The sequence below is a fragment of the Cyberlindnera jadinii genome, assembly GCF_001661405.1.
Source record: "Cyberlindnera jadinii NRRL Y-1542 unplaced genomic scaffold CYBJAscaffold_18, whole genome shotgun sequence".
Lineage (NCBI taxonomy): Eukaryota > Fungi > Ascomycota > Saccharomycetes > Phaffomycetales > Wickerhamomycetaceae > Williopsis > Williopsis jadinii.
This window is the reverse complement of record NW_017963669.1, coordinates 37,460-59,978: the sequence shown is the minus strand read 5'-3', so window position 1 is coordinate 59,978 and position 22,519 is coordinate 37,460. Positions and strand designations below refer to the sequence as shown.

Here is a 22,519-nt window from a genome sequence, read left to right as displayed (position 1 = left end):
CAACACGCGCGTTTCCCACCAAAGCACCAACTCCTCTTACTGCCTGGGCCATCCACACAGCGCATTCGATCAGGTATGAGGGAGTTGTCGTCGGAGGACAGAGAAGTCGTCAGTGTAAGTGACTCTGCCATGCTGCTTTCCACGGGGACTCTGGAAAGTGCACCTGTGTGTCATTGCAAGAGATGACTAACATAGAGGGGTTTAGCAACTGAAAGCGCGTCTTTGGCTGGCAATATCACAGATCGTGGAGGAAGAGGCCAATGGGCTCGATAACGGCACCAGAGTCACTGCGACTCCCAAGTTCACGGCGTCCCTGGTCGAGCTCGCGTACAACCAGGCGGTGTCGCTCGGTGAGGACCTCGAGGCCTTTGCCCGACACGCCGGTCGAAAGAACATCACACCTGAAGATATGTTCATGGTGACGCGGAAGAACGACGATCTGACACAGCTGCTGAAGGAGTACCTCGGGACACTGGGAGAATGACCACCATCCAGGCATATGTGCTGGCTCCGTGTGGACTTATAACCAGTATTATAATGGGATACGTGCCATGATACCGTACTACTTTGACAGATTACATAATGCATTACGTAAGCAAACTAACAGAAATATCCGAAATAGGCAATTGCCCAAATAGGAAACTCGGCTTCCCCGAGACCAACTTTTTTTTTCACCAAGCCGGTTTTCTCAACGAAGGAGAGAACATCAACGGTTTCAAATCCGGATTAGAAGAGGTTAAACACGGTGGGAAGACACGCAGAGATGCTGAAGAACTTTGTAAGATTCCAGTCGACGCTTAAGGCGTTGCGTCCTTCGACCTCGAACGCGGAGTTGGAGCTGAAACGTGTGATTCCGAAGCACAAGACATATTACTCCCCCAATGCTGATCATGAGAACAACCTCAACGAGCTGAAAGAGATGGAGCGTAAGTACGTGAATCTCCCTCGTGTTGCGAACGTGCAGGGCAAGTGGCTTTCAAGACAGCAGTACGAGCCGTTGGCGGGAGACGAACGTCTCAAGTCGTCACAGCACAAGCAACTGCTGAAGAGTCTCAACAGGCTAAACTCGATAGATCCGCAGTTGAGACCGACGGAGGTTGAGAATGTGTTGACCAAGTACTCTAGAAGCACCAACATGAACGACTCCGGGCTGAAGTTGAAACAATTGGATCAATTTGGAAGATCCAAGACCATTGGAGGCCGTAAGTCTTCAACTGCGACTGTCTACCTCGTCAAAGGTACCGGTGAGATCTTGATCAACGGCAAGCCCCTTAACGAGCACTTCCCAGAGCTCAAGCATAGAAAGGAGATCCTGTACCCACTACAGGTTGTTGAGGCTGAGTCTGAATTCAACGTGTTTGCGCTCGTCACGGGAGGAGGTGCCACTGGCCACTCCGGTGCTATTGCCAATGCCATTGCCAAAGGTTTGGTCATCCATAACCCATTGTTGAAGAACAGACTGTATAAAGCCGGCTGTATGACCAGAGACCACAGAAGAGTCGAGAGAAAGAAACCAGGTAAGGTTAAAGCTAGAAAGAGCCCAACATGGGTCAAGCGTTGATGCGCTCTACCTTCTACATACAATATCGTCTCCATCATGTAAATACAAATCTCAGCTGTTTCTTTGTCTATTTACGGTAGAATAGTCGAGATTCAACTCACAGTTGTTCATCTTTAATCACGTCAATCAACCAGTCCAGACCTTCTGTCAGTCCTTCGCCCTTTATAGCACTGCTGGCCACGATACTCCAGCTACGATCCTTCAAATCCGACAGGTTCAGAGCCTTCGACACTTCAGCAGCAGTCAGGGCACCCGCAACGTCCTGCTTATTGGCAAACACCAACAGAGCTGCGTCTGACAGCTCCTCCTCGGCCAACATCGTGTGCAACTCTTTACTCGCAGTATCAATACGATCTTTATCCGTTGAATCGACAACAAATATGACGGCTGCTGTGTTGGCATAGTAGCATCTCCAGTACGGTCTTATCGACGTTTGGCCACCGAGGTCCCACACGTTCAGCTTTAGGTTCTTATACGACAGCGTCTCAACGTTGAACCCAATCGTCGGCTTGGTGTTTATAACTTCACCAATTTGTAGCCTGTAAAGGATCGTTGTCTTACCAGCACCATCCAGTCCGAGGATAAGGATCCGAATCTCCTTGTTGACGCCCCACAGCTTACCAAATATCCCACTGAAGACGTTACCCATTGCACTCTAAGTCTCGGAACGGTCGATAGCGATTGATCCAGAGTTCTGTCGCTGATTGGTGGACAGTGTAGAAAAGCAGCTTCGGTGGATGTTTCCGCACAGGTGTCATGGCGATACATCCGTACATACAGGTTGTTATATTATGTTATATTATATTATATTATATTATATTATATTATATTATATTATATTGTAATTATAATTATAATTACAATATAATCATTATAATTATCATAGCGTAATTATCATAGCATATCATACAATCAACGCTTCAGCTTCTGGTTCAACACCTTAATCATCTCGTTACCAAGCTGATTGGCCTCTGGCAGCATAGGCTCGAAGAACTTCTGCGTGGATTCGAATTCCTTCTTGTATAGCGCAAAATCACCAAACGACACGATGTTGCTCCACGTTCTGGCAGCAATGGTGAACTCCAAATCGTCTGGTCTGAAGGCCTTTGCACCGATAGCATCAGACAGTGCCTTTTCCAGTAGTCCTGGAGAGCAAAAGAGGTATTCGCTCACACCCAAGAAGATTCTGAACAGTGGAGTGGAGCAGATCATGTGGTCGTATGGCACGATGCCCAGTTGATACCAGCTATCAACGATGGCCAGTAACGACAAGTGAGAGTTCGGTGTGGTTTGGCCTGGTGGCTGTCTGCTCAGAGAAAACTGCTGTAGTAGCGAGTCGTCCAGTAACAGCTCGTGGTCCTCACCGAGGTGTCCAAATACGAATTGCTTAGCCTTGTAGATTCTCGACTTCAGCTCTTCAGATTTCCCCTCGAGCATCAAGGTGAACAGCTCAGTGACACTCTGTGCGTATTGCATGATCTGCTTATGTGCACTTGGGTTGGTGATGGCCAGCCCGGCGTAGACATGCCACTTGTTTGAAAAGATTCTCAAAGAGATGTTGATTTTGGCATTCTCGATACCTCCAACCCACTTGGTGGTTTTCCAAGGGTACAGTTGTGTCTTGTGCCATGCCACGCCCATACTGAGGAACGCAGCATGTGTCACTGCCTGTGTGTCGGCGGTGATCTTGTCGTGTTCCTCAGCAGTGAGTTGTACTACTTTTGACTGAAGGCATGACATCACTGCTTTCACAAACTCCAAGGACTCTTCGGAGCCCCTGTGGTTTATTATCACCAATGGTTGGTTAGTGGTGTTGACCTTTGGCCCATGTAATGAATGAACAGAGATTATCTCAACGTCCTCAGGTAGATATGATTCAAATGCCTCGATTTCTGGGGCTTTACAAGACGTTTGTCCGCCTACAATCGCACCGAGTTTGGTGGAAGGCCCGTACTGCTGCACAATCTTCTTGATGTTGGCAGCCTCCACGGAGTAGATGATGTAGTCGCTCACCCTCGACACGGCATGTCCGTTCTTCAAGATCTTGAACTGCTCCTCCGAGTACTTGAGCACTGTGTCTTGGTACGTTTCCTCTCTATCGCAGCCCACAACGGTCCATCCTGCTTGAGAGAACCTGCGGGCATACAACAGGCCCATGTCTCCCAAGCCGATGATCCCAATGGTCTTGGTCTTCTGTAGTGATTCGATATCCATTTCTGGCCGGCTTTGAGTGCTCGGGTGCTCAATTGGGAGTGCGCTAGAGGGTCGGTTGATGTTGTTGAAGGAAAGCCGTCGATGCCCGGTGGGCGTTTCCGCGCTTGTGGGCTTTCGCTTTTGGTGGAGTCACTTGGTGGAGGCGCTGCTACGACTACGACTATGACTATGGCTATGGCCACCACCACAACTACGATCACCACCCCCACTTCCATAGTCACAAGATCATTTGGTCGTTGATGTCATCGTCCATCGTAGTCAACATATTCGAACCTTACACAGTAAATGTCTCAGAGCTCAATGCAAATGTCCATAGCCTGCAACGTACGGAGGATGGGTACAACTTTAAGCCACTCTGGAACCATAAACATGCTGAACTACACCGAATCACTCAGGTTACTCAGCTTAAGCACTCGCTGAACCTCACAATTCAACCATCGCACAAGCGCACGAGTGCTAAAATTGGACAAAGAGCCAATCTCCATGGCTGAGAACCGACGTGAGAGCAACGAAGGCTCTGTTTGACGACCTAAACACACACAAACAGGCCGCTTGTTAGCGTTCAATTGACTGCACAATTACGAAACCCACCATTTCCCGTCATTCTAACCGTGTGCTATCCTTTCTTTACCTGTTTCCGTTGTAGCAAAGAAGCCTTTTTGGCCCATAAAGAGAGAAATCTTCCCATCTTTCGAGGCGCGTCGTTTGGCCCTGCAGACCGACGCGTCACTGAAGGGGGAGTTTGGAGCTGTTTTTACGCGTCAGTGATCATCTTGGAAGTCTTTTTGAGGTGGTTTCAGACGAGGTGAAGGGATATATCACGTCCTTGGAGCTTTAGAAGGACACAATTGGTGCTACAGGTATCAACGGAGCACTTCTGTAGCATGAAATCCCTGAATAGAAGGTGATTCGACACTTGTAGCATTACTGGCAGCTAAAAATAGACGGGCATCGCACGCCCATACAAAAACCCGTATTTTTTTGCATATAGGCTTTCTCTCTGGCCTCAGCATTCATATATACACGGTACACATGCTGCAAGGTGCATATTTGTTTTCATTTGGAGAAACCTTCCACAGGTACACATCCCCTTTCGAAACAACTTTCTCAGCTGTAGCTCTCTGTGATGGGTACGATTCACTGGTTTACACAAGATGTCTTACATCTTCAATCAAGACCCAATGCATTCTGATGTATAACACGTTTGGAAGGGGCTATGTAAAGTGTGGAATCTCATTTATAACGACCTGTCTAACCCTTTTTTTCTCTTTCAAAAGAATGCTTTTGAAACTTGATACCCTTGTTCAGTTACAATACATACCAGCTTCAGGTGACTTCTAAGTGCGACAACCTATAACCTCCCAGATCTATCCACATTGTTGAGCTTTTAATAGTCTCGTCCATTCCTTTTTCTGTTATTATTACCATCATCATAGGTCTCCATTTCCAGTCGCTTATTAGAGTGTATATCGTCTTTCATTCACACCAATCCACCGCCAATCAAGAAACCAAATGCTGTTCAAATACGTCCCGTTGTTACTCCTTCCATTGACAAATGCCTACATGGCTGAGAGATACGACAATCTTGTAAAGAGAGACAATGTGACTATCTGGGACACAACTTCATCTGCTGGAGTTACGCCAGTTGATGTTACTACGATTCTCTCGGAACCAACTGATGTGTTCACTTCTGAAGTCACCACCAGTGATGCTGCTTTGAATGTCGATACCACCATTGCTACCAGTGTCACTTCCTCAGTTGCTGCTGAGGCCACAGCTGCTGAGGCCACTGAGGCCGACACCACTGCTGCTGCTACAACTACTGTTGCTCCTGCTGACACCACTGCTGCTGACACCACTGCTTCAACTCCGGCTCCTTCTACAAGTGCTGTAACGACACAGATCGGCACTGAAATCACCACTTATGACGCACAAGGCCAGCCAACCACCATATGGACCACCCAGTACATCACCTACTACTCCACGGTACAACCTACTGAGCAAGTTGAAGATACTACGCTAACTTCTGTGATTTATACAACAGTCACACTCGCTGATACCACTGCAGTGGAAGCCACCTCTGTTACTATCGTTCAAAATGATGCTAGTGTAACTGGTGCTGCAAACACTGTTTCTGGTTCTAACGCTGGTTCCAACGCTGGTACTGCCTCTGGCTCAAATGATGCTTCCATTGAGCTCAGCTCGGTCGCAGGTGCAAACTACGCTGTCAAGATCAATAGCTTTGGCTCCACTGAGACACTGAGTACCATCGCAAGCACCGGTGATGTCTCTGCAACTGCTGCATCCGTCACCACCTCCATCTCTGTTTCCGTCTCAACAGTTACTGTCACCGTCACCGACTCTAGCTGCTTGGTTACATCAACAGATGATGCTAGTGTCTCTGTTTCCACAGGGGTTACCCTTTCCACTGCCGTCATCAAGGTGCCAGTGGTTGCATCCTTCACCTTCACAAACTCTGATGGTGAAGTGTTCACAGCAGAAACCTCCACTGAAGTTGATCAAACTATTACACAGACGGTACAGGTGACTTCTACGCTATACACAAGCTCTTCTGCCACTCCAATTGTTACGTCTGTTGATGGAACGAACACCACATCGATTTATTACTCAAGTACAACCACTCTTGGTGGGTTCTTCTCTAACGGAACCGATGCTAACCCATCGTTGGTTCCAAGAGGCTTGCCAGAAGAGGCACAAGGCTCCACTGATAACAATTGTCTCTGGAAACGTCTCGTGAGCTTCTTCTGATAAAGATGAAACCACATAACTTTTTATATATACTTCTAACGTGAGTGAACTTTTGGACTTTTTTAACTACTTTTATTCTTGATAATGCACGAGTCGTAGATTCTTCTTCACACAGGGTGACTATTGCATCTCAATTTTGAGAGGAATCGAGCCTATAATACTATTCCTAATAGCTGAGTTCACACTCTCAGTCGTAATAAGAGGTATTTCCACGTGTTGATCCCAAATTTCAGATACCATCCATACCGATTCTAACAATGGCATAAACGTTAAGAATTGAAATGAAGATCCAGACGAGAATTCCCAGAATAGCCGTGATCCAATTGTTGGACATATCAAGGTATTTCTTTTCACGTTCATTAACTGCTCCAGTAGTTTCTGAACTTTCAGCGTTATTAATACCACTGACGTCTTCGTCATTGACAACTTGGATGTTCTTATCCTTCGTCATGTTGAAAGAATTGGCATCGCCGTTGTCGGCTGGGCCCTCGTTGTTGAGCTCAACCTCACCATTCATGTCATTCAGTTCAATCTCATCTGTATCCATAACCTCAACCTTCATGATGGACTTCTTACAAGTAAAGTATACTAATGGAGCTGTGAGGAATGGCAACAAAATGGAAAGAACCACTTGGGATGCGTTCAACGCATCGTTCAACCCAGAACGACCAATAGAGAGGGAAATTACAAGACATGGAACAATACTGATGGCACGAGTAGCAATTCTACGCTTCCATGGCTTGATGGTCCAACGCAAATGGCCTTCTGACACAATCTGGCCTGCAATGGTACACACGATACCCGCACTTTGACCAGAAAACAACAAGGCAACCATGAACAATGTACCAACTGCTGGAGCGATTGTCTCGGATAGCAAGTCGTAAATAGCATACAAATCAGCATCGCCAGCACCCGGTGTTCCGTAGAGAGAGGCAGCTGACACGATCAAAATCGCCGAGTTGACGAACAACGCAAATGTGAACAGAGTGATGGCCAACTCAACGATGGAGTACTTCATTGCGTATCTGATGGCCTTCTCTGTTGGTTTGTAGTTGAAATATGCCTCTTCTGGATCCTCACCTTCTGGAACATGGTAGTAGTGGTTCTCAGTGTCAAACTCTCTCAGTCTTGGCTGGACAAGCCCTGATCCCAAGAACAGAGAATGAGGCATGACTGTAGCACCGAGAATGGACACGGCAGTGTACATGTTTGTTCCCTCGAGGATGGTGTGTGATGGGGCGAATCCTCTAAACAAATCACGGACATTGACAGGTGGCATCATGGCCAATTGGACGCAGAAACAGATAACGACACCCATAACCAGGACTGCCACAGCGTATTCGAACAGTCTGACAAACTTCAAGGAGGAGCCTGGTCTATAGGCCATGAGGACAAAGATGACATCAACCACTGTGATGACAACACCTGCTGGCAGTGGGATGTGCATCAGCACGTTCAGGGCAATTGCAGTACCGATGACTTCGGCAACATCAGTAGCAATGATGGCGCATTCAGCAAAGAACCAGATCGCCAGGTTCAACCATCTTGGCAGAAACTCACGGCACGCTCTCGATAGGTCCAACCCGGTCACCGAGCCCAGCTTGATACAAAGGGATTGTAAAAAGATGGCAATCAAGTTGGAGAGTAAGATGATGAACAGGAGACTGAACTGAGCCGTGGCACCGGCTTGAACATCAGTGGCATAGTTACCAGGGTCCATGTAAGCCACGGAGATCATGAGACCAGGCCCAACAAACCTCAGATACTTCTTCAGCACCTTCACGAGCTTGTGGTCATTTGGCTGGACTTTGAGCATTCTGGCCATCTTCCCTTGTTTCTTGACCTCCTTCGTAGATTCCTCGTCGATCGAGAGCGTCTGAGAAACCTCATGGGTCTTTCTCACGCCACCAGCCATTGAGTGTTCAAAAACCTCCTTGTGAGACAAGTACTGAGAGGTCGAACCTCTCGAAGACCCTTCAACTGGCATATTGCGATGGCTTTTATCAACAGTAATGGGTCAAATTCAAACAAGGGTGTCAAATTCCCCCTTATGTACCTGGAGAAAGAATTTCTTGTATATATCGCCCTAAGAGAATCTGTCTCACCTCCTATTTTCTTGCGTGTGCGGGTGTGGTTTTTTGGCGGAATACTACGCTGAGCCTTACGTACTCCGTCTTGGAGGCTTCAGAATGCTGGGATGGCCTCGACTTTCAGCCTCTTTCGATCAACAAAGATGCACACTGTCTTGTCTTGACAGTGCATTTTAACCTTTGAAGTTATGGATGTTTGCATAATTTGCGGTAGGGGCAACACATATATTGGTAGGGGCAACACGCATACTTTTTGTACCTAGATATGAACATCCGGACATTCAGTTCTACGGGATACATTTACCCCCAGATGTGAACATGCAATGAGGTGTTCTCTTCCGTTTCTCTCGTTTGATGATGCCGTTTGCTCGTACAATTGTGCGTGAATGTGTTTATATGATGGTTGTATAGTGTATAGAATGTGTATAGAATGTGAATATGATGTGAATATGTGATGTTTGTAGTATGTAATCATCCCATGGGTACCCTGTTCAGACCCAAGTCCAACGTGTCTGACATCGTGCTGTTAATGAACAAAAGACACACAGTGCACACCACATGGCCGTGTCTTGGCCCTGTGGTACATGGTGAGCCACCTGCTCGACAAGTCCCGGGCAGTGGGCAGGGTTCATAACTGGTGTGCGTGTGCGTGTGTAACCCTTCTGTTCAAGAATAGCATGACAACTAATCCTATCACTATCAGGGCAAATGATGGGATAAACGTGCTTGCAATTGCCCTCTTGTAGATGTGCAGGACGTCTTTGACGTACTGCTCTGGTAGGCCGTCTTTGAGGAAAGTGGAGTCTCCAACCAGCTTATCCACGTAGTGTTCATCGGGCCCTTTGAAGAACCTACGTAATCCATACGCTACTGATCTAGAGTACGAGGACAACGATAGGGATACCCCGATGACGCTCCCTAGTTGTCTGATCAATGAGCATAAGGTATTGGCACTTGCCTGCACCCTTTTCCCGACTTTGCCAATGATGAATATCACTGTTCCAACGTTATAGCCTCCAGATCCAAATCCTGCAAGCACCAACCCGAACACATAGACGACTCTCCATGCTAAGCCTTTTGTCTCAGGCTCAACGAGGGAGACCAAAAGTGTAAGAATGGCAAACCCAAAGGTTTGAAAAGCAAAGAACACTGTCGAAGTGTTTATAGATCCAACTATAGTGTGTACATCGCTCTTATCGTGTTTCCGGATGATATAACCTGCAACCAATGAGCCTATGGCAGTGCTGATGACGAAGAACGTTGTGTATATGCCTATTCTGGTCACAGAAACTCCTTGGACTTGTTGCAAATAAACAGGTGTTATGAACAGCACCATGTATAGTCCCAATGAACTTATTCCGCTGGTAAATCCCACAACTCCTATTTGACCCTTTACTAACTCTGGGTCTATAATCTTTTCAACTGCAACGTACTTCTCAATGAGGAAGTAACCGATTGTTGACAAGACGAGTAGCATGGAGAAACAAACCCTATAGGCCATCGAAGATGATTCATTCTCTGCAAATAGAAAGATGATACTGGAAACTGCCAGGTTTAGAGTTACTATACCACCGATATCTATCCTCTGTAGATTTTCCCGTGAGAATCTTTCTTCACCTTCAGGTATATGTTCCACTCTAACTTCAACTTTCCACGCTAGTAATACGATACAAACCAGAAGAAAGGGCACCTGGACGAGAAACATCCATCTCCATCCAATGGTGACGATGCAGATACCGCCTAGTGGTGCACCCAGCATCTGTGCAGTGGAGCCTATGATGGTTCCATAGCCCACAAATATAGATCTTTTACTCAGAGGAACAACGTCCGTGATTATTATGCTTGCCAAAGCATAGATTCCAGCACCTCCCATCCCTGAAACTGCCCTTGCAATAGACAACGTCTCAACATTGGTTGCAAGTGCACTCAGCAGTGTTCCAAGGGTGAACACACACTGTGCAAACAGCAACAGCGTCTTTCGACCCAGTATATCGGACGTTTTCCCGTAAAGAGGCTGGAAGGCAGTACTCGTCAGCAGATACGAAGTTGCAATCCAGCTCACCATATCGCTCTGTCCGAACTCAGATGCAATGTTTGACATCGTGGTGCTCACAATGGTCCCGTCCACAGAGCACAGGAAGTTCCCAGTCCATATCACAAACAGCGTTAGGGCAAACTTCCTGTCAATATGGAAATCGCTTGCTGAAGGCAGCACATCCTCAATCTCAAACGAGTCTCTCATCCCGCTGGGCAACAACTCCTCTGTGACTTCATCAGCAGCGCTCTTGCTCTTTGTAGTGTCCATCTGAAGGGGGCTATCTTCCTAAACAGGCGTATTTCCTCGCTCTATGAGCGGGAAATGACGACAATATGACCAAAGCATTGTGTCAAATCTGAGGGAAAACATTTGATGCGCCGGCTTTGTATCCGAAAACGGTAAAATGTCCGCCAGATTTGCTTTCCTTCGGGGTTTGAGTGGTGTCTGGGTGTTTAGCGGTCGTGGTGTCCGGGTGTTATTTGCAATTTTTCACATTCCGATATTTACGCTAAGAGGTCTAGCACCAGCGTAACTGTCATACCGGTTACTGATTACGGAACTTTCCATCACCACCACAGCCTTTCAGGCATTTAATACCCGCCAATGTTGTCGTTTGCATTTGGAGCTTATCCAGCCAGTCAATCAAGTCGGTGTAATCATGGAATTCGTCTCTCATTTGAATGATCCCGACGTATTCAACGATCCACAGGGCTTCAGAGAGCTGAATATCCAACTCTTCGCAAAGGAGAAAGCCACGGACATTTCCTCAACGGCTTCACCAGGACAGTTATCACCGACGTTGAAAGCTGTTGTGTCTGACGATGTTGAAATTGACGTTGAAGATGAGCGTGAATCGGGTGCTTCGACAAAGGCCATCTCAAATATTGAACTGTTCAAACTGCTGCTATCGAAAGTTGCGGGTAAAGATCGTTTGTCCAAGGTTTCCCAGTACGCGCTGAACTTGATCAAGTTCCATCTCATAAACACCAGAAGGTTTATCATCAATGAGAAGTTTGAGAACATCTCGCCCGACCCGAGAGAGCACTGGAGAGAGCCGCTGAAGTACATGAAACTGCTGCTTTTCTTGAACTCAACGACTTTGGAGAAGAAGATATTTGAAGCCACCAAGAACATCTCTTCATTCCGTTATGCCTTGAGATTTGGCGGGACCCCATTACGGATCAAGAGCTTCATCGAGACGCTGAAATCGTTCACCAAGTCGCCATCTCTGCTGAACTTCCATCTAATCTTCTGCAACGAACAATTCCTGGGGGACTTCATAGACTTGTACTATGGAATCTTTGACGAGTTGGAGTTACTCTTCAAGATCAACGTACTGACGAACCCAACGGTCAAGTCGTTTGTCGTACGTCAAGGTGTGCTGGCATGGTACGCCGATATCCTACTTGGCTTGAAGAAGAACTGGGTCAAACTGGAGACCAACAGAGAGAGACAGTTGCAGATTGACATCCAACGCCAAGTACGCAAGCGTGCTAGCATCATGAGCAAGAAGATTGTGGAAAGCGTTGGAAGTACACCTTTGAGACACCAGTTAATGAGAGAATTTGCCAATAGATCACCTGTGGATACCGGTGTCACCCTGGCACAGGAGTTGAAACAGCTGAAAAGGGAGGAAGCCATAGCCAAATTGGATCTTATAAGGTTGTCGTTTGACTTCATGTGTGATTCTATTGATGTCTTTAACTTGAACCTCCCTTCAAATGTCTATCTCACGTGCGGGTTGATCTCTGGTATCTGTGGGCTACGCAAAGTGTGGGTAATGTGCCGACAAGAACTCGAGGATAAGTGTTGAGACTGAGAAGACTACACACGGAATTACTTCTTATAAGCATTGACTATTGACCGATTTCTATTCTATAACAATATAACTCTGTTTCGAGTTACTGTGGTTCAGTGTAGCAAAGATAAGAAACAAGAGTCCAGCTCTTGCGTAGGTGTATCAAAACAGCATAGTGGTGTAAGGGAATAATAGCAAAATAGCACATGGTTAAAAGTCATATAGTCGTAACAGGAGTCATGGAACAGTTCATATTCTCCATTCAATAACAGAGTCTTCGTGAGCAACTTTCGAAAGGATATCATCTGCAATGTGATCAAACAATTTCTCATCTGAGATCTTCGTAGTGGTAACCAGCAACCTCTGCTTTCTAACGTTCTCCACATGGCTCGGGAATACACCTTTGGAGTTCTCATCAATCTTCTGTAGTGGACTAGGTGGTAGGCTAGAGTCCATCTCAAAATCCGATAAGGACGCTATGGAGTTGTCTCTCGTGGAGTTCTGGCTCGATGTCATCAAAGACGGAGGAAGCAAGGAGCTCAGGCTTCTGTTTCTCAGAGATTTGGATCTCTGGGCCGATACCTGGGGCGATTGCGACTGCGATTGCTGATGTTGGTGTTGCTGCTGCTGCTGCTGCTGTTCGCCAAACGATAAACTAGTGGGAGACTTCAAAGACTCTGCTCTTTTCCTCGTCAATGCCCTCTTGAACTTTGCTCCTATAGACCTGTTGGACTTCGAAGTCATTGTGGAATCGGCCAATGATGACGTATATGAACGAAGCGATGAGTTGTTGGAGCTCGTCAGACTCAGCGTATTGTTCGTTATCGTTGTCACAGAGTCTGACGGGGAGCTCTGCACGTCTTTATCCTTCATTGTAGGCTCCTTCCTTGAGTCCCAATCTTTTCTCCACAGATATTCAAACTTCGTAATGTAGAGTTCGGTAGTCCCTGAAGTGTCAGCTGATATCGGGATGCTTAGTAGAACAATGCCTTGAACGATACTCTCTCCCGCTCAGTGCAATTGGAATAACGAGTACTGTGGTGAAATATCACTGATAACACAATCGATCCTTGAACAAAACAAAAAGCCCAGGAATTGGACGAAAAGAAGGAGAAAGGAGGAAAGCGATGTGTGTGTGGTTTTCTGTTTATGATTGACAACTTCACCTTGAGCCCTCAATGCGACGGGCCAACCAAGGGGATGGAAACAGTAAAATTCCCATAGAAACAGCCATAGTAAAATTAGAGTTGTGGGCCTTCAAAAAAAAATTTTCGAAGCAGCTAGATATGCGCACTGTGCATTCACAGTGCGTAAACATGTCGGTATGACGCACTACCATGCATGCTTTCCTGTGCCCGACTACCGGCTCTTGTTGTTCGGTATTCCACGCCTGACTCGTTCTATTCAGTGTACGCTCAGCAATTTGACTGGGCGTGGAAAGTGTGTGAGTTGGGAATCGTGGTGATGATGGTCACTCCGTGTGTATGTGCGTGTGTCTTCCTTCCAGTTCTAGAGTGAAAAGAGCTCTGTTTCTACAGCCTAATCTATAACTTGTAGCCACTAGCCCATAGCTTAGGGCCACTACCCGGCCGCTCACATATGCACTAATATCCCAAAGCGCTAGGGTGAGCGCAAGTCGCAGATCTCTATGCACCCTACGGCATACAGTCGTTACGGACAGTGTGTCTCACGCACAAAGAAAGTCTAATTGTGGGAAATCCCTCTTGTACAAATGCACCTCGGCGCACTGGCCCTTATGTATTATGCACGACTCCAACCGTCGTACTGCGGGTTTTTAGCAGCAGAAGGAAAACTCTGCGTTTGATTGGCTCCAACCATCTATGTCCTCATCCCCTTTTTGGTTATTTTCGTTACGGTTTACTTTATATTCAAGCCAATAATAATATCAATTATTTGCACTGGCTTAGTGACCAATGATGTGCATTGAAAGAGCGATTGGTGCTTTTGGTCCAGCGTGCTGGCTGGCACTGACACTCAATGCCGACAGCGGAAAGAAGAGTGCCTGGGATAAAAATGTCAACCCAATCGAATGGCCCAGAACACTCGAAAACCGTTTGGGGCCCTCCACCGCTCCCAAGACCTTTTTGTATGTATGTGTGTGTGTTTTTAGGTGCAAGTTCAATTGCAAGTTATCGGCCATCCGCAACCGTACTGTAATCCGCCTCTCCTGCACTATCAATCACAATTCCATAATGAGTTTCCCGGTGGAGATGAGCTCCTGCTGCCTTGAAAAGCCTCTTTGGTGCGCGAGGTGGAGGGCGAGAGTGTCCTCAGATAACTACGCTGCTGAAATGCCACATGAAACGGGATCAGTTGATGTTAGTTGACCGGGTGATTATCCAGTGCTACTGTGATAAGGGTGTTGCCAATTTGCCTGTGGAACCAAGCATTGTTGGCCCTCTCACCAGGTCTGTCATTGCCACCTGGGAAAGACAACGGTCCTTAGCTCTTGGGCTGCTGGAACGCTGTAGAACAGGGAGGTAGGTCGCTGTACGTTGAAATTACTTTTTTCCTCTATGCGTCTGTCCACTTCGAAAATCGTTGTTGTCGATTTCTGTTGTTCTAGACCATCTCTTGTATTTTTTAATATCTATGAGGCCCGCTCTCTCATATATCTATTAGGATCTATGGTGCCTATGAGCCGTTGTTGGATCATTGGGTGCATATGATGCCAAAGTTGATGACCCGTACCACACTTAAGACGTAAACTTCTCGGACAAATGACCTTACAGAAATGTATAAACTCCAAATGCGCTTAGATTAATTGCATAACAGAGGTCACGTAACTCGTTGTTTCTCAATTCCACGGAGATTTGAATTACGCCAATATACCAGATGTTCGATGCACACTTCCTTTGGTGTGTGTTTGCGTTTGGTAAGTGAAAAGATCAACATGGCATTTTGAAACATTCGTACATAGCTCAAGAGTTGTACACGCTGCAGCATATAGCCTACATGTTTCAAGGGCCTCTACAACCTTCGAGGCAACAGCAGTTGAAATGCTGTTGCCAACTTCCAGAGCTCCCCATCAAATGAGCGTGAAGTTTAATCTTCTCTGTATACCACAACTGAGTGTATAATACAAGTTTGATGCTCGTGGAAAGTATATAAGTATACACGCTTTTATTGACTATGGTTCATAGGGACAGCTGACGAGTGGAAACCTTCACATCCAGGAAGGAAAGAGAAAGGAACAAACACTATGAACAATCAGCATATTTCAAATATATAATGCACGGACGGTACGCCCTAAAATCTCCCACCTGTTTATGTATACCGGATGAATATTATTCGTTTTTGAATCAGGTTGGCCAAACAGCTCCGTGGTTCTTCCAATGTGGTAGGTCTCACCTGGCCCTTGAAGACTATAATAAGTGCGTCACAGCCATAAAAACAGAGTGTATATACGTAGTTCTAGATTTTGACCATAGCTACTAAGTACTCTGGCGTTGTCGTAGATCAATTGGGAAAGACAGAGAGGCTCTACCCCGGTGACCGTTATTATGTTGGTTTTGGTTTCTCTGCCATTCAGCCATGTGAGTTCTTTTACTTCACATTCTCCATGTGTATGTATATGACCTATGTGTAACTTGTAACTCGCCTGATCCATTGGCATGGGGCTACGTAAGGGGAGGCTTATGCCCTGGTATTATCCTGTGTTCACAAGATTATGGGGATCCCTTGCGTAGTAAACCCCAGCGTGGCTTTACCTAGCATTTTAGTCCTCCAACAGTCGTCAATCTTCAAGGTATGCACTACGTACACTTATCTCCTGCTCTCGGCTCCACTGGATATTATCCATATTTTAACGATTTTCCAAACAATCACCTCATTATTGTGTGCTCTTTCAGTTATCTACTGATATACTTAGAAAGTGAAGAAAGTCGCACGATTTTTACGAGAGATCCTCCTCTATACAGAGAATCTTCACAGCTCATAAAGTTTTTCTACATCAGTACGGAGTGGTATTGGGCGTTTCTCTACTGATTGTGTAAGACAAGGTGCATGTTGAGGTTTCTGACAGTTGTTGCAGAGCGTGTTTCTTGTTTTGCCCACAATGAGGTATATACAGGTATTCATAATGCAAAGTGTGCTCAAGAACATGGTTCAAAGGTTCCAAGGGCACATAGTTTTCACGTAGTTTCAAAATTACATAATTGAGCGTTGAGCAACAAAGGCGTATAAAGTCAGTATACTAGAGCACTGTGCATGTGTATACACGCGATGAATAGAGTTGGCTCCTACTATTGTACTGTGTCTATTGGCAAATCGAGGCGTGAGGCATAGTTGTGTGGCTAATCCGGCTTTGGTCTAACAATCTAGGGGCATATAGCCTAAGTGAGAGCATGTTCTGGCATCTGTATCAAGGCTCATGCTTCTGGTGTATTTCATGGCCACATATATCTCTTCAACAAGCAGATTGAGGTGCCAATGACTCCATCGTCAATATCACAGTACGTACAAGGCGACGGAGGTACGTGTACCCATTTACGAGCAACGCTCTCGGCTGATGAGTGCGCCTTCAAACTCAATAAATATCTGATTTGAGTTCGTAGAGAAGCGAAAGTGAGATTGAACGTTGTGCTGCTATAACAGCGTAACATTATCAATATATTCCACATAATAATTTATACATCCAGACAAGTGTTAATCTACTGGAAACCCTCATATACTAAGAAGGCTGAAGTAATCATGCTGGTCTCAGGAAGCAAAAAAAAACATAAGCCGTATTATAAACAGTTCGAGTTAATGATACAATAAACCTATTTTCCCATGGAGTAATAACCAAGATACCATCGAGGTAAACAATACATCCACGTTACCATTGCTTAACGGTATTTCCTAGCTTGTAAATCATCATTTCGATGACCAGCTAAGCAGCGTGCAAAATGTTGGCAAACCGAGATAGCCCGTACACCCAGACATCGCGATGCGGTTGCCAGTTTTCAACTCCGAGATCAAGGCGAGCTACTGGTGACTGAGATTACGAAACTGAGGATAAAAGGATCTGTTAATTCAATATAATGGTACTCCATAGTTCCTGACGAGTACAGTGGTCCAACAGGATAAGATGGAGAAAAGTTGAGCCTGATTGGCCCCAGATTGGGCCCATGAGACTTACAACGCTGGTTTACCAGTGCCAGCCTTTGGAGGGTATTTATCATCCTTCTTTGGGAGACAAGTACACCTAAATTGGGTTAGCAAAACGTACAAGGACGTGCGAGTGATGAGCCACGAGGAAAGGGAAGAGGAAATTACTCACCATTCAGATTCTGGGACTCCTGCCATAGCACTTGGAACGTGCATTCCACATCCTGTCCATGAGGACTTATCTATAAGTTGAACTTGGTTAGTGTCACGATTTCAGTCATAGCGAAGAAGAAGGAGAGGATCAATTGACATACGACAAATGGAGCATTCACACTTTCTGCACATGTTTGTTCGTTGATTTGCTTCTGATCAATTGAAGATTCGTTGGAGAAACTAAAGAAAGCAGAAGAAGAAATTGCTATTGCCCTCGAAGGATTTTCCGCCTTTATATTCCCCCATCACCGCGATGGACCTCGGGGTTTGTAGATTAGATGGAAAAAGCTTGAATGATTATGAAACAAACAGCGTGGACATTTGAGCATTTCCGCTTTCGAACTTATCCTCCAGTTGGTTGACTATGATGAAGGAATTGATAGAGGTGTTGACATTGGCCAGTTTGGCGTGGTTTGAACAGCTTTTGAGACCACGGCTTGCTATCTTAAAGTGACAAATAATCGGAGAGCGTAGATCGAGCATTATCAAGCATCGCACAGTTGTAAGCCAGCAGATGCCCTATAGAGTGTAGTCAACACTGTCAAGCGTTTGTGATGGCCAAGGGATTAAAAGGGACATATGGCTTACAATGCGCAGAAGAGATTTTGCAACAATGGTCCCGGATTATATAACAGGACGTTGGTCTATGCTCAATGAGGTCGTGGTGAGCACCTTTGAGCAAGCCTTTGAGCAAGCACCATGTGTCAAAATGACATCATAGTTCACAGACACAGCAGGTTTCAAAGAAGAGAGACCGGTTTTCACGAACAATTGTGCTGGTGTTCGTATCGTAAGGTGTGGCATGCGACTCACAGTATGCGGAGTTCAGGAATAAGCGTTTAGCCGTCAAACCCCCAATTGTAACGCATGTATAGAAGGTGAGGTTTCCACTCGTTCAGGCTCATCTGTTAGTGTCAAAGAAGGCCAAATGGACTGGGAAAGCCTTCCAGGCGTTCCAATCTAAGGTGTGTGAATGCCAATGTCTGTGAGTGGAAATACGCTAACAGCCGATTCTTCAAATGTGGGAGAGGAAAGCGATGGATATCTGGCCTGGTGCTGTACAATTGATCCTCAACTTCTCATTCTGGGCACCCTCTGAGTTTGCCCGTCTACTGTAGAGTGTAATCATCCGTGTTTCTTTTACTGAGGCACAAGCTGATTCCGATGAATTGGCCCGTTAAACTAAAGATCAAAGCTTCAAAGACAAGAGATGCAGATAAGGATAATCGGTCTAAAAGGAGATTTATCGAAACAGAGTGAGTGAAGAGCAATAACGGGGAAAAAAGAAGGCCAATTACCATCCGACATCGCAAGAGAGTGTCAAAAGCTGTTGAATCATCATACATACGGTGAGCTCTTCCGCAAAGAAACGCTGCCAGCCCTCATCTTCACTTGAGGAGAGCACTGTGTTCAATGAGGGACGGAAGGATCTCAGAGCCAAATGATTTCCGCTCTCCAGTGCTGATTCTGATACACGAGATCATATAGTCCTCGCTATATCAAAGGCGTAAAAAGAAGGCAAAGGACACAGCTTATACAACCGTGGCACAATTGCATCCGTCGATTTCTCATCGAGCTCTTCGATTGAAAAAGCATCCTCCTCCTGAACACATCTCAAAAGCCACAGCTAACCAGCTCCACCAGCTCCACCAGCTCCACCAGCTCCACCAGCTCCACCAGCTCCACCAGCACAGCAAATCTATCCGTACACTCCAGCCGGTGCTCACTCCCTAGGCCGGCCCTGTGCCCCACAGACAGACAAACCCTGCAGTCCACGCAGAGCCCAAGATCACGGCAAAGGGATCCACAGCTACCGGACCGTTTCTGCATATCCAAACGTTGTTGATGAGGGCTGGGGCCGGAAGCTCTAAATGCTCCACGAATATTCCCCTGTTTGGAGTAACAGCCGTACTTGGACGGAGGTTTGTTACAGTTGTTTACGAGGGAAAGCGTCGCCAAAACGCCGACAGTGCATGGCTGTCTTCAATTTACCTTACGTAGCTTCTGTTTTACATCAAGAGAGAGTACACGGGCATTGCGGTGACGGAGATGAGAGCCCGTACTCAGCAGAGCCGATAGCCGGCTATGATGCTCTCTTTTGTTGTGCGTTGCACCAGACGGAGCCCCAGTATCTGACCGACAAGATGAGCAGCGTGGATATGTATAGCAGCGTGGCTATGTATGCCAATGTACCCATTTGTATGGGGAGTGTGTGTCATCTATATGTGACCTCGAATGGATATGTTTGATCTCTTCCCTTTTTAGCCATCTGTCTTCTCAGTTCACCGATACTTTGCCAGACATTTAAAGGTGTCCACTTTCCCTCCACTCACCAGGTGTTTCAGTATTGGCACACGCTTCTCCGTCCGTTTGCTCTCTTGTTGAAGTAGAAGCTGACACTCCAGAGCCCGTGGTGATTCATAGAACACACACACACACATATTATAAACCAAGAGCTATGCCTGAATCTAGACGTCCTTCCAGAACCTCCACTCTGTCCAGAGTAGGCTCGACAACGTCCACACGCACACAGCGTAGCTCAGAGTCCATGCATAGGGTGACCACAGTGTCTGAGCTCAATCCCAATCCAATTCAGGGCGAGGAGGATGATGCCCAGTACCAGAAGTTCAGCGAAAAGAGTATATATCCAGATATGGATGCAGAGCAAATAGCTCTGCAACGCACCAAGACTAGGGCAACTATCCTCACAACCCTCAGCGAGAGGGTTAACCCAGAGACTGACGACATTGAAAAGCACATCTCAAAGAGCCCAGACGACGAGCCTCAGAACGAGGAAGGCCTGCCGACAAAGGACGATGGGCTGGAATTCCAAGGTGTTGATCCTGAGCTCGTCACATGGTCTGGACCTGATGATCCAGAGAACCCGAGGAACTGGAGCTCGCTTAGAAAGTGGAACTCATGTGCTGTCGCTGCCTGGTACACACTGCTGGGGCCATTCGCTTCGACAATGCTTTCACCAGCAGTGTCATACATCTCAGAAGACTTCCACAACGAGAACTCGGTTCTGCAATCATTGATGGTGTCCATTTTCTTGCTGGCATGGGCCTTGTTCTCACCTTTGATTGCCCCACTGTCCGAGATGTATGGACGTAGGCCTGTGATGAACATTTCTGTGTGGTTTTTGCTGTGCTTCAACATTGGCTGTGCCTTAGCCCAGAACACAGCCCAAATGTGTGTCTTCAGACTGCTAGCAGGTGTTGGTGCCTGTGCGCCAATCTCGATTGGTGCTGGTGTTATTGGTGATTTGTTCGATAACAATGATCGTGGTAAGGCAATGTCCATCTATTCCTTAGGACCCACCATGGGGCCAAGTATCAGTTCCCTGATTGCGGGCTTTATCGTCTCAAACGTCAGCTGGAGATGGTGCTTCTGGGTCCTAGTGATCTTTAATGGTGTCATCGGCATCTATGGTGGTGTCTGTCTCGAAGAGACGTATGCTCCACAGTTGCTGAAGAACAAGGCAAAGAAGCTGAGAAAACTCACGGGAAACGAGAACTTGCACTGTATCTATGAGGTTGCCACAGGGGAGACCATTGCTGGTAAGTTCGAGGCTAACTTGACGAGACCTATTCTCATGTTGTTAACGCATCCTATGGTTTTCGGTTTGGGAACCTTCATGGCAATTGCCTACGGATGCTTGTACATTTTAATCACCACTTTCCCAGAGAACTGGGGTGGCCGTTATGGTTTCAGTTCAGGGATTGTCGGCCTGATGTATGTGACGATGATTATCGGGTATGGTGTTGGGATTGTTGTGACACAGTTCACTGCAGATCACATATACTATAAGCTTACTGAGAAGAATGGAGGTGTGCCTAAGCCTGAGTACCGTATGCCGTACTTGTTCTTTGCTGCCCTGTGTACCAGTGGTGGTCTCTTCTGGTATGGATGGGGTGCTGAGAAGCACATGCACTGGCTATTCCCTGCCGTCGGATGTGTCATCTTCTCCTTTGGCCTAGTCCCCGTGTTCTTCTGTATTCAGAACTATTTGATTGATATGAGTCCTAGATTTGCAGCTTCTGCCATAGCAGCTGCGTCCATTTTCAGATCCTTCTTTGGATTCTCGTTCCCACTGTTTGCTCCAATCATGTTCCGTGCCATCGGCTATGGCTGGGGTAGTTCGATCTTTGCATTTCTCATGATAGCCACCGGTATTCCGTTCCCAATGTTCGTTGCGTTCTATGGAGAGAAGCTCAGAATATGGGCAAATGCGAGAACGGAGAAGCAACAGGCAAAGCGGGATAAAAAGAACTTTGCAAGACTCCAAAGACAGCAGAAGAAGCAAGCTGATACTGCTGCATCCAATTACAACGCCAAACTAAAGAACGAGCACATGAACAGTGCCTCCGGACAGACTACTAGCACAGCCAGTGCCTAATCGTCTCATCATTTATGCCGTTGGCGGAGGGAGGGCAGTGGGACTCTTCAAGCTGGCGCACCTGAGGTTTATCAACTGTTGGCCATCAGCGTTGGGAGCTATGTTTGTTGTCCATAGAAGCACAAATAAAACACGTACACATGGGGAGTTTATCAAGTTAATTGGAGCAGTAGAGCAGCGGAAAGAGGCTGGTATAGAGTCATGATAAACCCGGACACCTGGACACCCACACACCCACACACCCCAGCACCCAACACCCCAACACCCCAACACCCAGACACCAGCAATTAGTCATCCTTACGTAACCGCCGCAAGGGAAAAGACC

The 22,519-nt window shown here is 46.5% G+C and overlaps 12 protein-coding genes across 12 annotated transcripts; 6 read left to right on the top strand and 6 right to left on the bottom strand.

The window, feature by feature from the left end:
* The first annotated feature begins 53 nt into the window (after positions 1 to 53).
* Positions 54 to 626, top strand: MHF1 (Mhf1p). The gene is made up of 2 exons (XM_020215811.1): positions 54 to 114; positions 206 to 626. Exons 1-2 carry the CDS (start codon positions 76 to 78, stop codon positions 482 to 484), a joined length of 318 nt encoding a protein of 105 aa, XP_020068319.1. The 5' UTR covers positions 54 to 75; the 3' UTR covers positions 485 to 626.
* Positions 627 to 763: 137 nt separating this feature from the next.
* MRPS9 (mitochondrial 37S ribosomal protein uS9m) lies at positions 764 to 1,561 on the top strand (the record flags this gene model as incomplete). Its single annotated transcript, XM_020213025.1, has 1 exon — positions 764 to 1,561. One exon carries the CDS (start codon positions 764 to 766, stop codon positions 1,559 to 1,561), a length of 798 nt encoding a protein of 265 aa, XP_020068318.1.
* Positions 1,562 to 1,590: 29 nt separating this feature from the next.
* Positions 1,591 to 2,260, bottom strand: ARL1 (Arf family GTPase ARL1). The gene has a single exon (XM_020215810.1). It carries the CDS (start codon positions 2,208 to 2,210, stop codon positions 1,659 to 1,661), a length of 552 nt encoding a protein of 183 aa, XP_020068317.1. The 5' UTR covers positions 2,211 to 2,260; the 3' UTR covers positions 1,591 to 1,658.
* A 193-nt stretch (positions 2,261 to 2,453) lies between these two features.
* Positions 2,454 to 3,802, bottom strand: TYR1 (prephenate dehydrogenase (NADP(+))). The gene has a single exon (XM_020215809.1). It carries the CDS (start codon positions 3,773 to 3,775, stop codon positions 2,474 to 2,476), a length of 1,302 nt encoding a protein of 433 aa, XP_020068316.1. The 5' UTR covers positions 3,776 to 3,802; the 3' UTR covers positions 2,454 to 2,473.
* A 1,536-nt stretch (positions 3,803 to 5,338) lies between these two features.
* On the top strand, positions 5,339 to 6,544 carry CYBJADRAFT_164473 (uncharacterized protein; the record flags this gene model as incomplete). Its single annotated transcript, XM_020213854.1, has 1 exon — positions 5,339 to 6,544. The coding sequence occupies one exon, from the start codon at positions 5,339 to 5,341 to the stop codon at positions 6,542 to 6,544; it is 1,206 nt and encodes a 401-aa protein (XP_020068315.1).
* Positions 6,545 to 6,599: 55 nt separating this feature from the next.
* On the bottom strand, positions 6,600 to 8,847 carry CYBJADRAFT_169500 (NRAMP family metal ion transporter). The gene is made up of 2 exons (XM_020215808.1): positions 6,748 to 8,847; positions 6,600 to 6,710 (listed from the first exon to the last, which is right to left on the bottom strand). Exon 1 carries the CDS (start codon positions 8,529 to 8,531, stop codon positions 6,774 to 6,776), a length of 1,758 nt encoding a protein of 585 aa, XP_020068314.1. The 5' UTR covers positions 8,532 to 8,847; the 3' UTR covers positions 6,600 to 6,710; positions 6,748 to 6,773.
* Positions 8,848 to 9,059: 212 nt separating this feature from the next.
* Positions 9,060 to 10,993, bottom strand: CYBJADRAFT_169498 (MFS general substrate transporter). Its single transcript, XM_020215807.1, has one exon. The coding sequence runs from the start codon at positions 10,937 to 10,939 to the stop codon at positions 9,263 to 9,265; it is 1,677 nt and encodes a 558-aa protein (XP_020068313.1). The 5' UTR covers positions 10,940 to 10,993; the 3' UTR covers positions 9,060 to 9,262.
* Positions 10,994 to 11,290: 297 nt separating this feature from the next.
* Positions 11,291 to 12,560, top strand: CYBJADRAFT_169497 (uncharacterized protein). The gene has a single exon (XM_020215806.1). The coding sequence runs from the start codon at positions 11,331 to 11,333 to the stop codon at positions 12,483 to 12,485; it is 1,155 nt and encodes a 384-aa protein (XP_020068312.1). The 5' UTR covers positions 11,291 to 11,330; the 3' UTR covers positions 12,486 to 12,560.
* Positions 12,511 to 13,559, bottom strand: CYBJADRAFT_169496 (uncharacterized protein). The gene has a single exon (XM_020215805.1). The coding sequence runs from the start codon at positions 13,341 to 13,343 to the stop codon at positions 12,720 to 12,722; it is 624 nt and encodes a 207-aa protein (XP_020068311.1). The 5' UTR covers positions 13,344 to 13,559; the 3' UTR covers positions 12,511 to 12,719.
* A 765-nt stretch (positions 13,560 to 14,324) lies between these two features.
* CYBJADRAFT_169495 (uncharacterized protein) lies at positions 14,325 to 14,941 on the top strand (the record flags this gene model as incomplete). The annotated part of the gene is made up of 1 exon (XM_020215804.1): positions 14,325 to 14,941. A coding segment is annotated over exon 1 (410 nt), but the record flags the coding sequence as incomplete, so codon positions are not given.
* Positions 14,942 to 17,423: 2,482 nt separating this feature from the next.
* On the bottom strand, positions 17,424 to 18,381 carry CYBJADRAFT_169492 (uncharacterized protein). Its single transcript, XM_020215803.1, has 3 exons — positions 17,897 to 18,381; positions 17,755 to 17,824; positions 17,424 to 17,679 (listed from the first exon to the last, which is right to left on the bottom strand). The coding sequence occupies exons 1-3, from the start codon at positions 17,925 to 17,927 to the stop codon at positions 17,610 to 17,612; spliced, it is 171 nt and encodes a 56-aa protein (XP_020068309.1). The 5' UTR covers positions 17,928 to 18,381; the 3' UTR covers positions 17,424 to 17,609.
* A 1,962-nt stretch (positions 18,382 to 20,343) lies between these two features.
* On the top strand, positions 20,344 to 22,194 carry CYBJADRAFT_131877 (MFS transporter; the record flags this gene model as incomplete). Its single annotated transcript, XM_020213023.1, has 1 exon — positions 20,344 to 22,194. The coding sequence occupies one exon, from the start codon at positions 20,344 to 20,346 to the stop codon at positions 22,192 to 22,194; it is 1,851 nt and encodes a 616-aa protein (XP_020068308.1).
* Positions 22,195 to 22,519: the final 325 nt, after the last annotated feature.

What these genes read in the sequence shown, in the direction of transcription:
- CYBJADRAFT_169492 (XM_020215803.1), bottom strand. Translation starts at nt 17,927, where the DNA reads ATGTGCAGAAAGTGTGAATGCTCCATTTGTC. An exon ending in GTGTGAATGCTCCATTTGTC is followed by an intron (nt 17,825 to 17,896) that starts GTATGTCAATTG and finishes TTCAACTTATAG; the next exon opens with ATAAGTCCTCATGGACAGGA. An exon ending in GGAGTCCCAGAATCTGAATG is followed by an intron (nt 17,680 to 17,754) that starts GTGAGTAATTTC and finishes AACCCAATTTAG; the next exon opens with GTGTACTTGTCTCCCAAAGA.
- TYR1 (XM_020215809.1), bottom strand. Translation starts at nt 3,775, where the DNA reads ATGGATATCGAATCACTACAGAAGACCAAGACCATTGGGATCATCGGC.
- ARL1 (XM_020215810.1), bottom strand. Translation starts at nt 2,210, where the DNA reads ATGGGTAACGTCTTCAGTGGGATATTTGGTAAGCTGTGGGGCGTCAAC.
- CYBJADRAFT_169500 (XM_020215808.1), bottom strand. Translation starts at nt 8,531, where the DNA reads ATGCCAGTTGAAGGGTCTTCGAGAGGTTCGACCTCTCAGTACTTGTCT.
- CYBJADRAFT_169496 (XM_020215805.1), bottom strand. Translation starts at nt 13,343, where the DNA reads ATGAAGGATAAAGACGTGCAGAGCTCCCCGTCAGACTCTGTGACAACG.
- CYBJADRAFT_169498 (XM_020215807.1), bottom strand. Translation starts at nt 10,939, where the DNA reads ATGGACACTACAAAGAGCAAGAGCGCTGCTGATGAAGTCACAGAGGAG.
- MHF1 (XM_020215811.1), top strand. Translation starts at nt 76, where the DNA reads ATGAGGGAGTTGTCGTCGGAGGACAGAGAAGTCGTCAGT. An exon ending in AGGACAGAGAAGTCGTCAGT is followed by an intron (nt 115 to 205) that starts GTAAGTGACTCT and finishes AGAGGGGTTTAG; the next exon opens with CAACTGAAAGCGCGTCTTTG.
- CYBJADRAFT_169497 (XM_020215806.1), top strand. Translation starts at nt 11,331, where the DNA reads ATGGAATTCGTCTCTCATTTGAATGATCCCGACGTATTCAACGATCCA.